At 40.5% G+C, this 13359-nt stretch overlaps 1 protein-coding gene across 1 annotated transcript in view; it reads right to left on the minus strand.

The window, feature by feature from the left end:
• Window positions 1-664: 664 nt before the first annotated feature.
• LOC132383503 (runt-related transcription factor 3-like) overlaps window positions 665-13359 on the minus strand; it is a 203313-nt gene continuing 190618 nt past the window's right edge. Inside the window, exon 7 of the mRNA XM_059954537.1 lies at window positions 665-6231. Within this exon, the coding sequence (XP_059810520.1) occupies window positions 5711-6231 (521 nt within the window). The 3' untranslated portion in view covers window positions 665-5710. The remainder of the gene's footprint in view (window positions 6232-13359) is intronic.

Consider the following 13359-nt stretch of genomic DNA (forward strand, 5'->3'; position numbering starts at 1 on the left):
ATTGTCATCTGCTTCTGAATTTTATTGCAGTTTTGCATTACTGTTTAAGGATAAGATTCTGGATGGTTAAGGCTGACTGCAATGAAAAGCAAGTCCATCATTCTGAGGACAGCTAAGGATGGATGACAAATACAGGGCTTACCAGTGCCCACGTTCTACGTATGAACATTGAAACAGCAAGTTGCTTGTCTCCCTTCTCGCTGTGGAAGGGTTGATACCTCTCTCTCTCTCCCTCGTTATTGAGAGAGAAAGCCTGTGACATGTTGAAGTGCTGGGTTATATACTGTAGTCTTTGATGGACCTTAGATCAAGGTCTCTCTGGGGGGCTCTGCTGTTGGCTGTTGTTTGCATGGGGTGTTCTGATGCTCCCAGCTGGTACAAGTGGGGAGAGGGGAGGGCTGATGTATTGCTGCTGCTTGTCTGTGGGAGACTGGGGGGGGAGCTTTGAGGTTCTAACATTATTCTATCATTCATTCTTTGGGGTTTGCTACTGATTTCTGGATGTCCGTGAAGAATAAGAATTTCAGGTTTGATACCAGAACCACTGAATAACTGGAGTAACCTGGGAAAAGCAGCACTGGAGCAAAACAATGGAAATCACACATTGTTGTAAAGATAAAAGTTCAAATACAAACACTTGTGCTGGCAATATTACATCAGAAAAAAGGCCATTTTTATTGAAGCACAATTCCAGTGATTAATCAAGAGCACAAAGTGAAAAAAAAATCTCAACGATAGAATATAATCTATGCTTTACAGGAGTCTGAAGTACAGTAATTCCATTTTAATGATATTTTTGTTGTTTTACAATTTCAAACCATCAAAAGTGGTTTTAAAGGCAGAATTTTGTTAATGTTAGAAGCAACTATTTGACACAGCCAAAGCATTCAGCAGTGACAGAAATGGCTTGGAAAAAGCATATTTTAAAACAAAATAGGCAGTAGTTTGGATGCATATGGTAAATATATGGCAAGCATTGAACTATGTTTATATTATGTACATTTATGCATGGAAAATGTTTATCTTACAAAATTGAATTCTCCTCAATTTTAATATTTTAGGCTGTTATCTTCAGCATGAAAGCATAGGCTAGAAATACAGGTTTTTTTTTACAAACAAAATGTCTCAAAATTACACATTATTACCTCTCCTCCCCTAGAAAACAAGGTACCTATAAGTCAATGAGCTGATACTTGGTAGGGCTGTGCATGGAAACCAGAAACAAGCCAACCCATATGGATGCTTTGGGTGAAACCTCTGCTGTTGGCTCTCAAGTTCTAAGCAAGTACGTAGGGTATCACAATCAGTTGCAACTTTGGATTGGTTATTGCGCAAGACATTGTCCATTGGATGTAACACTGATACTGCCTACTGGCTTAGTTTTGGTGCAGGGTCCTGTGAGATAGTCCATCTTGATCAGGCGGAGTGTGGCCACCAAAGAAAATGTCAACCCCACCTCAGTCTCAGCCCCACCCCATTTCATACTGTAATGGTCAGCAGAGGTGCCAAGTGGTGCTATCGGAACACCTAATTTGTAGGTTCTCATCTAAATAATTCTGCAGATCTGTGACTGGTTCAATTTAACATTCTGTTGCAGAGGAGGGAGGAGGAAGAGGGCAAAACTACACAGCATATAGCAACCCTTAAGTTCTGATTACCAATTAAGGATAATAGAAAGTGGCCAAAAGAGTCATTGCTTTTGATTGATGAAGTGTCTTTGGCTACCAGGTTCCATTTTGGCTCAGTTGTTTATTGGTTGTGGCAAATCTAAGAGATTTCCTGTCCCATGCCTCCACTGTGACTTCTTGTACTGTGCTAACTGGAAAGCCCTTGTGAAGACAAAGTTTACACCGTGGATGAATCTGAACATTGTGGGAACATATTTTGCTTTCCAGAATGCTGCCTGCAGCCCGAACTCACAGCTTACAATAGAACTGTCATTTCTCAAATAAGAAAAAAAATGAAATAATACTCCAATCTTTTAAAAAGCCCAGCTTGGCAAATAATTAATCTTTTGAAGAACAAATATATTCAATTATTAAATAGGATGGAATTTTGCACTGAAACAAACTTAAAAAAGTGTGTAACCTGACACCTTTCTATAAGTGCTACTGCTTAATCCAGATACATTTGTACAGAAATATAAACGTTTGCATGTGGACAGCTTCCAGCTCCCACTCTTAATAAATAAATTACAAAGGAGACATAACGCTCAGACTAGATAAGCTGGAAAAAAAGTGAAGCTGACACTTTTTGTTTTAAAGACATAGGCCTTCTAAAGCCATATTAAAGCTACAAGATTGTAATCACCAAGATTATATTCTGCTTCTCTTTTGGAAAATAAATATATTTATACCAAAGGTGTGAAATGTAAGCCACTGGTTAAATGCGTTGCTTTATGTCAACCATATAGAAAGTGGGGTGAACATCCTACTTAAAATAATATCTTGGATGCCTAAATAGTTTAATTTACTAAAATGTACCTCTTGGAAAAGGTATTCCTAGTCTAGATCTGTATCTACTGAAAATGATGGGACACCTTGTATTATGTGAGGACACTGAAGTGAAAACCTTCCTCTTCCTTAATACTTGACCAAATACCCCAGCCTATGGTATTTTGACATAAAGCAGCAATATCCATAGCATGGAGAAAGACTCCGTCACAGCATCTGTGTCCTACCATTAAATGCTCAATATGAACTGTATTTTATTGAATTGCTAAGACATAATCTTTGACCGTCCTGGGAAATAATGCCATTATGAAAGTTATAGGTTTTATACTTGGTTACATTAAATCAAAACCGTCTGTAGATTTAAAAAAATAAGACACAAAGGTCTCTTTATAAGAATTTGTGCTAAGATTGAAAGAAGAAGTTTAGCAGATCATAAATAATCTTCAAAACTGTTTACAAAGGTACAGAAATATTTATTCAATCAACTTGGATTTAAGTTGGACATTCATAAAAAAATTAACTTGTAGTTAGTGTACAGCCTCACTGTGAAACAAATTGATCATAATGTTGGAATCTAGGTATTACTTTTTAATTTTCTTGTTAAATTTTAACTTCTTTACTGTGACTGAGCAGTTTCAAAAAATTGAGGCGCAACAGGCCTTCGAATTTTACAAGTGAATTATCCATCTAATCCCTGATAGAGCAGACCTACAAATAATGTACTGATGACAAAGAACTGGGGACCATCCCAGAGTTAAATTAATGACATTTTGTAGACTGTCAATGGTTAGTTATAAATAATTTCCAAATTAAGAATATGTATGAGTGTTTTACAAGGGAATTTTTGGGGAGCCACTGCATATGAACCTCCAAGAGGACCTTAACTTTGTTGTGATTTGGAGGCTTCTGTGTCTGAATGATCCGGCGATCTATGTCGGCTGAATTCAGGGCTTTGTGCTTTGGCTTTTGGTAAGGTCACTGAGGTCAAAGGGTAGAGTTCCAGACTAAGAGTGGTCTAGCAGTCCTCCAGGTTCGGGGGTTCAGCTCAGGGCTAACAACCCTTACCGGTCAAACTATATTGTTATGGAAACAGCAATGAAGAATCACTCTACATCTGAGTGTGACGGTATTCCTGAGTATCTGCCCAGGACTTGCATGACTGACAGTAGTGAAAACTGAGAGGAAGCTACTGACATGATGACAAAAGCCCTGAACACCGCCAGAGATGGAGGAGCCTCACTGCTGCCCGAAATGCCAGTGACGTAACAGGCTGTAACAGAATACGCACTGCACACGAAGTTAGTAATTTAATAAAACTCATCTTTAATCCCCTATTTTCACCATTGCAAGTGCATCCAAAGCTTCACAGTGCTGAAAGAAAATTCTCCTGAGATTGAAGGAACTAGAACGTTTCTTTCTGGGATATGGGAATGGTGCAGGAATAAGATCATTGGCTCATGAGGGAATTTGAGTGCAAAATGAAGATGGAAGTATAACTAGGATAAAGCCCACTATGAAAGGAAAACATTTGAAGATAACCTTCAAGATTTCTTTCATCTATATATTGGCCATTTACTAGTCTGCTCAATAAGGATAATTTTGGATAACCAAGACAGCAATTACCCAATTTTCCAATCATCTTAATCAGAAATATTTCTGTTACTTAAGTTATTAATTCATCATCCATATTTTAATAAAAATCCAACAAAATTACCACAATGCCATGCCATTATATTATTTGAAAAAAAAAGTAGTTGCATTTTGGTCAATTTATGGTTTTGTAGATAAGTGCAGCAACTCACAGGCAATCAAGTGTAAAATATGGATGACCAACTGAAAGCTTGAATAAAGCATTGCTTTTAGAATAAATACTATGCATGCGTATCAGCCATGCGAAGGCTCATGTAGGAAGGGCAGAGGCAATCTCTACTAATGTGCCATTGATTTATCATCCAGCTACATCCATAGGAACACATACTTATCACAAATCCATGAAGCATTTAAAGAATGTCACCAGCTGATCAGTACCACTGTATCTCAGTGCGTTTTACATTGCAGTCCGCAGCGAGCACAATAATTGCAGCCTGTTCCATCTGACCACGTACCTAGTTTTTTTGCTGATTGAGTGGTAAGCATGAAGATGAATGCCGATATCTCACAGATGTGGTGTGGACATCAAGGCATTTGCAGCTTGTTAAAGTCACTGTTACTTCAAGTACCTTGTGCAAAGTGGACAACATTCTAAATCTACTGCTACGGATTGGCACTAGGGTTTCAGTAAAACTAAAACCTGCAGTATGAACGCAGTCCTACCCACCAAGGAAACTAGTATCGATCTTTAAGTACGTCAAATTCTGATTCCAAAAATAATTTGTGCAGTAATAGTGTAAAACAATTGAGATTTCTGGAACATTTCGAAGTGTGCCCTATGTAGGGAATCTAAGATAGTGATTTGGTCCTTGTGATTCATGAGGAGACTGCAGACTGAATTGCCTGGATAATTTCAGAATATGAACATCTAATGCTTTGATAAATCATCTAGCTCTTGCATTACTGTCTCACGTGGGGGATAAAAAAACAACCAAACACAATTTTCCAATGTTTGCTCAACAGTCATCAGATAATGTCTTGTGGCCTTTATTTTCTGTTATTGGTGTTTATGAAAAAATTAACATGGCTTCTCTGAACCTCTGGTGAAATAGGCAAGTAATGTGTGGACTGCAAGATTTTCTGTTGTCTACTGAATGCCAACCTTGAATGTGATCGTTGCAGAAATTCTGTCCATGTACTATCTTTTTGATAAAGTTAATAAAAAAACACAAGTGCAGAAATACTATGGTCACACCATAGCAGAAAATAATCCTGTATCCATATAGGCACTGCCAACTATATAACCACAAATGATCAGCAGCTGATCATTGTAAGAGGCCAAAACACTAATCACATCCAACCTACGCCAAGCCACCTGTTACTTATGAAATGTGATGGTAATCACCTTTGGTTGGAAGTCTTTTTGATTTGGTGGCCATTTCGCCACTGTAAGGTGGGCTGATTGTTTTCCATGATGGCTTATCTATTAACTGAAAGTATATACAATACGTGCCTTTAGCCAAATATCATACTTAATACATGGACATTTTTGGATATTTTTTCTCTCCACCTATTCTCCCTACTACAGCTCGAATTCATTACAGTGCATAGAGAGAAGATATCATGGACTTTTGAACAATTACTGCTGCTCATACATCTTTGGTTGTCTAATAAGGCCTCCAGACTGATTCGTCGATGCGCCCCGTGGCTGTCATAGCTGTTGGAGAATTGCTTTGGCTGCCGTCAGCATCCACGACATCATTCTGATTGGCCAAATTGGGATTCATAAGTGTGCTTCCAGTAGATACACTGGTGCAGGAAGGCAACATTCTGGTGGGTGAGCGTTCTCCAGCAACCATGGAGAATTGGTATGATCCAGCAGAGGTACCGTAGTACAGATGATATGGCGAGGAGGTGGTCTGAAAGGGTCCACTTTGGTTCTGGGCCGATCCAGGGTAAGGTGGTGGCAAGTAGGTATGATAGCGAGCGGTGGCTGCCATACCTGTCATACTGATGCCACCAATGCCCCCTGTGGATGGTGTAGAGGAGTAGGTGAAGGCGGCAGCAGACATTGCTCCAGGATAGTGCATACGCGGATCTGAGAAACGCGACTCTGTGAGTGAAGACAGTCCAGGAAACTGGCGCTCAAACTGACGAGGGTCTGTGAATGGGCTGATCTCAGAGTTGCCTAGGGACAGAGAGAGAGAGAGAGAAAAATTAAGGTTAATATTTGATGGGCTGCTGGTCAATGCTTTGGCTTAAGTATGGAGCCAACTTTGTTAAAGAATCTGAAAATTTCAGCAACAGCTTCTTCCCCTCTGCCACCGAATTTCTGAATGGACAACGAACCCACGAAGAACTCCTCACTACTTTTAATTTATAATTTTGCACTACTTTTTTAACTATTTATTATAAATGTACTTACAGCAATTCATGTTTTTCTCTATAATTATGAATTGCATTGTACTGCTGCCGCAAAGACAACAACTTTCATGACACATGCCAGTGATAGTAAACCTGATTCTGATTCTGCGCTCTACACTGATGTAGTTTAAATGAAGTCTCTTCCATTTAAGAGATCCCATGGTGCTATTATTCAGGGTAAGTTCACGTCACTGCTTCTTGACCATCATAAGCATTAACCGATCGCATTCCAGTCCAGGGAGCTTTGCTGTTTCTATTGTGGTTATTGCATCTCCTTACAACAGATTTATAAATTTGACAGTATTACTAAGGGAGTTATAACTAATATCAAACCAGTAAAGGGTTAAATGAGAACTTTATGAAATCAAAGAAGGATCTGTTAGAAGATCAACTCAATGAACTGGGAATGTGCTGTGAGTTCTTGTTTTTTTAAAAAACTGGAACTGTTTGTGTTCAGAGCAGCATCATTTGGAAGTAATTGTGAAATCCAGCTGCATCATTGTAAAAAAAAATATAAACATGTTCATATTTTAAACTGCTGCTGAATAAGAGCCTTGTGCATACAGAACTCTGCATAAGTAATCAGGAACTGCTTCAGTATTGAGCAACACCACTGGTCAATGAAGGACTGCAAAACCCAAACAGGAAAGTACTCAGCCAATACACTGAGTCACAAAGCCGGGCAAGAGACTGTGTACTGCCGGAAACTCCATGACTACAGCAATTTTCCATGCGGTGTAGTTTATACAACTGCAACAGACCTGTCAGTCTACACGATGTCTACATGCAATGGCTCTAAAATGATCTGAATCAGGTAGATAGATACTTTGTTGATTCCAAAAGAAATTACAATGTCACAGGAGCATTACAAGTGCACAGATATACAAACTTAAGAAGAGAAGTAAGAAAAAAATAAAAGAAATGTTACCTCAAAGAGTCAAACAGAAGGGGGGGGGTGGGGGTCATCTCTTCCCTGGCTATAGGTTGACTCATTATAGAGCCAAATAGCCAAGGGTAAACATGACCTCATATGGCGCTCTTTGGAGCAGTGCAGTTGTCTTAGTCTATTACTAAAAGTCCTCCTTTGTTCAGCCAATCAACAAACAGGTCATAATAATGAACCATTGCACACCAGCTTTTTAAAAAAATTAATTAGTCATTAATACATTTTCATATTGAATTTACTTAACTCTATATTTTTCTAAGAGGCAGAAACATTTCTGCCTTAGTCTCATTTTTGTTACAAATTCATTTGCTCCCTGTTGATTTCCAGAAGAGGCTTCACTTCCGTTAGCTTTGCCATTGATTCACAATCTATTTCGAGCATCGTCTATGCATTGGAGATCTGACCGATAGTGAGAGTTCCCATGAGCTGGAGTGGCGCTGTTGAACCTGGATATCTGCCCAGGGAAAATGACCACTTCATACCTCGTGCCAATCCGAGAGCAATGAGCCACAGCAGGCTGGTGGGGAGTGGGTTGGGGGTCGGGCTTGGCTGTTTCAGGCAGTAGGGCATGTTAAGTATGCCAAATGGTCTCTAAAGGCCAACCTTTGCAGACCTTGATTGCCTTTAGAAAGATAACTTTTTGCACCCTTTAGCAGGCTGTTTATCCTATTACAGAGCCAATGATGTAGAACTTTGAATGGTGCAAATCCCTCAATGTTGTGCTGATCTTTTAACCTACTCCATGATCAATTTAAACCTTCTCTCCTACATATCCCATAGTCCTGTGTTGTGACTTCATCCACATACCTAACTAGGAGTCCGTTAAATGCCCATGAAGTACTAGCCTCTATCACAGCCCCCTGATAGTGAAGTGATCCAAAAAAGGGCCAGAAGGGACTACTCCACTCAGTATCACTAAATAAAAATTAAAGAAGGGACTCTGGAGAGCTAGAGAGGGATGTGAGAAGACCTTGGTGAGTGGGATTAAGGGAAGCAGTCCATAATGATTTTAAAAAGAGATCAGCTTTCTTTATCTCATGTACATCGAAACAGACAGTGAAAAGAATCCCCTTTGCGCCGAATCAAATCAGTGAAGATTGTTCCGGGGCAGGCCGTAAGTGTTGCCATGCTTCCAGTGCCAACAAAGCGTGCCCACAGTTAATTTTCCAACTGCTAACTGTAAGGAGTTTGTATGATCGCATGGGTTTCCTCCGGGTGCTCTGGTTTCCTCCCACAGTCTAAAGACGTACCCACCGATAGGTTAATTGGTCATTGTCAATTGCCCCATAGCTAGGGTTAAATCAGGGGTTATTGGGCACCATGGCTCAAATGGCTAGAAGGGCTATTCTATGCTGTATCTCAATCAATCAATCAATAGATAGATAAGCAAACAAACCTAACATTTCATCTTTGGAATGTGGGAGGAAACTGGAGCACCAGGAGGAAACACACACAGTCACAAGGAGAACGTACACACCCCGGCAGGAATTGGACACTGACCTTACAATTGGCACTGTAAAAGCATTGTGCTAACTGGGACGCAACCGTGCTCTCTTGCTTTAGGATGAAGAGGAGCTGCTGCAACAGAGTGGCAAAACTGAGTTTGTGACAAGTTCCACCAAACTGAAAACATTTTATTGTTTATTTTTTTTAGAGTGATAGAGCGCAGAGAAAGCCCTTCCAGCCCTTTGGGTCTAGCCATCGAGCAACCCCCAACAAACTCAATTAACCCTGACCTAATCAATTTACAATAACCTACCTGGTAGATCTTTGGACTGTGGGAGGGAACTGGACCACCCGGGAAAAACCCTCTCATTCCATGGGGAGGACTTTCAGAGAATCTTTACAGAGGGTTTTGGAGTTCAACTCCTAGCTCCAGAATGCCCCGAGCAGTAATAGTATCACACTAGATGCTACACTACCGTGGTGCAAACATTGTGCAATTGTAATGCCTGCACTGTTCTGTGCATTTTATGCAGTCCTGGGTAGGTCTGTAGTCTAGTGTAGCTTTTATCTGTGTTGTTTTTACGTAGCTCAGTGTAGTTTTTGTACAGTTTCATGTAGCACCATGGTCCTGAAAAGCATTGTCTCGTTTTTACTGTGTACTGTACCACCAGTTATGGTCAAAGTGACAACAAAAAGTGGCTTGACTTGACTAGATACTGCAGTTAAAATCCAGGTGTATGGATGCCAAAAAGGTAAGCGCCCCCTGAAATCAATGTGGAATTGAGGGGAGATGAAGAGGACAGTTTTAACCTGAGTACGCAAGGGAAGCTGATGATCCTGGGTATAGGTGTAGTAGTAGTGGTATAATCACTGGAATTGAGTATACGTTCTCCTAAGGGATCCTCTTACACTCAAGAAATAATACTGGTTTTCATAGCCTACGTCCGTATGTCCCTCAAGTCAATGGATAGGGTGTGAAGCTGCCATTCCATTGGTTTCATGCTCACTGTGGGAGGTTAAAATGATGTCCAAAATGTTTTCTTCTGAATTCTCTCAACTCCAGATCCACGGAAGAAAAATGCACATTGATGAGATGACAGGTGTTGGGAACTTTGAAAAAGTTCAAAAAATACGCGGTCACAAACTTTTGATTGTACCGTTAGCTCTGGTTTCCTCTCACATTCTAAAGGCATAAAGGTTGGGCTAGTAAGTAGTCAGCACCGCAGGCGTGGTGACACTTGTGGGCTGCCCCCAGCACAATCCACGCTGACTTAGTGCAAAGGATGCACTTCCGTGTGTGTTGCAATGTTTCAACGCACACGTGACAAATAAAGCTGACCCCTTTAAGCACTTTAGGGAAGAAGGGCTGCACGTCATCTTGATGAGTTAAGAAGGAATCAGCTGACTGTGCATTGTAAGGAACGAGACAGAACTCCAGAGGAGTGTTTAGAGACGGAGCTAGGATCCTTGTCATTTGTAGAAAAACCTTAGTCTGACCCTTCAGGGACACAAGCAAGCCTCCGCAGGGGCGGCCTGTTAATCAGTGCATTTGAGATGAGTTATAACCATTATAATTAAATGGTGATATTAAGCCTGCATTTTAGGGTGGACTGTAGGCGTGAGGCAATAATTAAAGGAAATTATTGCCAGAAACAATGAATTAAAGTGAACCCTTTCATCTTTAGTTAAACAACCACATGCAGGCAATGTGCTTTACAAAGCCAGCAGGATTGCTTATTTTTAAGTAAATGTACACCCTGTCCCAATATCACAAGTATTTTCAGCTCCCAATGTAGAACGAGACATCCCCTGGCTGAGTGTATGGTGTGTGTACAAAAGAGCCTGCTATGGCATGTTCACAAATTCCTCAGGCAATGGAGATGCAAACTACCTATTAGGTTCCTTCGTCACGTGCAGGATTAATTACTTAAACATTGACTTGTTCACTACTATTCTTGCATAGTCACTGTGACTAGCTCTGCAGGCAAAGGGCAGACTCTGCTAAATTTCATACTTAATTATAATTGAAACATCAGGACAGAAGCAGCAGGGTCATTAGCAGTATGTAATACATCTTAAATTGATTATTGAAATGGGAGTAGTCCGACTTCATACAATGGAGTTGTCAGTTTCCAGAAGATATGACATGACTTTTAAGTACTGAAGAAGGTCGGCTATACATAAAAGCTTAAATTCTTTACTTTGTTAATCAGTGGTCCCAACATATCGATGCAGCTATTAAGAAGGCAAGACCACGGCTATGCTTCAGGAGGGGTTTGAGGAGATTTGGTTTGTTACCTAGAAGACTCGAAGACTTCTCCAGATGTACCGTGGAGAGCATTCTGACAGGCTGCATCACTGTCTGGTATGGGGGGTTGGGGCTTGGGGGGCTGCGACTGCACAGGATCAAAAGAAGCAAAAGAAAGTTGTAAAATTAGTCAGCTCCATTTTGGGTACTAGCCTGCATAGTGTCCAAAACATCTTGAAGGAGCAATGCCTCAGAAAGGCGGTGTCCATCATTAAAGACCCCCATCGCCCAGGACATGTCCTCTTCTCATTGCTACCTTCAGGGAGGAGGTACAGAAACCTGAAGGCACACACTCAATGACTCAGGAACAGCTTCTTCCTCTCTGCCATCCGATTCCTGAACTCATAAACACTATCTCATTTTTATTATTTCTGTTTTTGGCACTATTTTTAATTTAACTATTTAATATACATATATGTAAACTTACTGTATGTTACTTACTATATATCATTACTTACTGTAATTCAGGTGTTTTAAAAAATATTTATCATGTATTGCATTGTACAGCTGCCACAAAGTTAACAAATTTCATGTCAAATGCCGGTGATAATAAATCTGATTCTGATTCTGACTTGGTGGACAATCCAAACGGATTTCTCACATTGAGTAATGGGTTGGTGGAAAATCCAAACTGATTTGTTGCATTAGGTAAAGTGGCATTGAATTAATAACCCTTCATCTCACAGTGCCAGCTGCCATTTTCAGTTTTCACTGTGTTTATAACACAGTTCTTGTGGAAATCATGAAGAGGCAATGCAGTTCCAGACTTTTAGAGAAGCAATGGTCTATACACACCCATGGTCATTTTGACGGGAGCTATTCATTCCACTGGAAGCAACTGCGTTAACCACCGGCACTAGCGAGAACGCAAGTAAATCACGTCATCAACACATGGCATTTCACTGAACAATACTGCACTTTGACCAACTGGTTTACCAGCTTCTGAAAATGGAAAAAAAATGAAATGCCATCTACTATAAGTGCATGGACCTTCTGTGCTTATACAATAGACAACTCTGCTGAAAAATAGGAATATGAAGCAAAGGTTGCCTTTATCCCCAAAGACTTTGCATTGAACAACAAATCGAAATATGTGAATGAACTGGGATTAATATGAAATTATCAGAGATTATATGAGATGACCTTCTGGCAGGATCACATAATGAGTCAAATTCTAACATCGGTAGAGTATATGTGAATAGAAAACACCACACACACACACACACACACACACACACACACACACACACACACACACACACACACACACACACACACACACACACACACACACACACACACACACACATGAGTGGCCACAACCCAGATAAATACTTCATTTGGGCTTTCTGACATGGAGGTGACTGTGCCTAACCACACTGGTCAGCAGACTATGTAAGGGAAATCACCATTCTGAGTTGTTTCAGTCAGATACCTAATTCTACTCTCTTGGAACTCATCCAGTCAAACACTTGAGGAAGATCTGTACAGAGACAATGAAAATTATTTTTGTTTACACTTGTAGTTCATAGACACCTGCATTTCTCCTAGACTACTCACCAGACATTAGAGCATTTTATCAAATATACTTAGTATTGGGAGTTCAGTGTGAAATGGTCATCAAAGGCAGAACAAATGGACCAGCATGCAAAGGCAGCCTAAGCCTTACACAAAGAACAATGTAGTTGTATACAAGAATTTTCTACTTTTTTGTGGCCAATGTTTTGCCATTTTGGCTAATTCCTTCTCCGTGCACGTTTCAAAGACTTGACCCCCAGATAATGGCACATGTTACATCATGATGATTCTTGTTGATCTAAAGAAAAGTATGTGGAAAAGTATATTTTTCCCATTTATTATAGAAGTTGTTTGCCCCTCCAGCTGTTTGGAATTCCTGCTGACTCAGCAGGTGATGCTTATTGCCTTCCCTTTTCTCTCATTCTGGGTGACGGGGTGGAGGTACATCTCTACCAAAGGAGGTGCAAGGCACTTCCCCCCCCCACCCCCCGGCTAGCTGCAGGTCACCCTTGGGCAAGGTGTAGCACCTGCTTAGGCATGCCTGCTCGAATCAGGGTCACATGAAGTCATGGGAGCAGGTGGTGGATGGTCATATGAGCAGCTGGTGCATATCACAAGTCCTGGTTATTTAAACACGGATGCCAGGCAGACAATCTCTGAAGAGTATTAATAAT

Source organism: Hypanus sabinus, chromosome 30 (genome assembly GCF_030144855.1).
Source record: "Hypanus sabinus isolate sHypSab1 chromosome 30, sHypSab1.hap1, whole genome shotgun sequence".
In the NCBI taxonomy this organism is placed as follows: domain Eukaryota; kingdom Metazoa; phylum Chordata; class Chondrichthyes; order Myliobatiformes; family Dasyatidae; genus Hypanus; species Hypanus sabinus.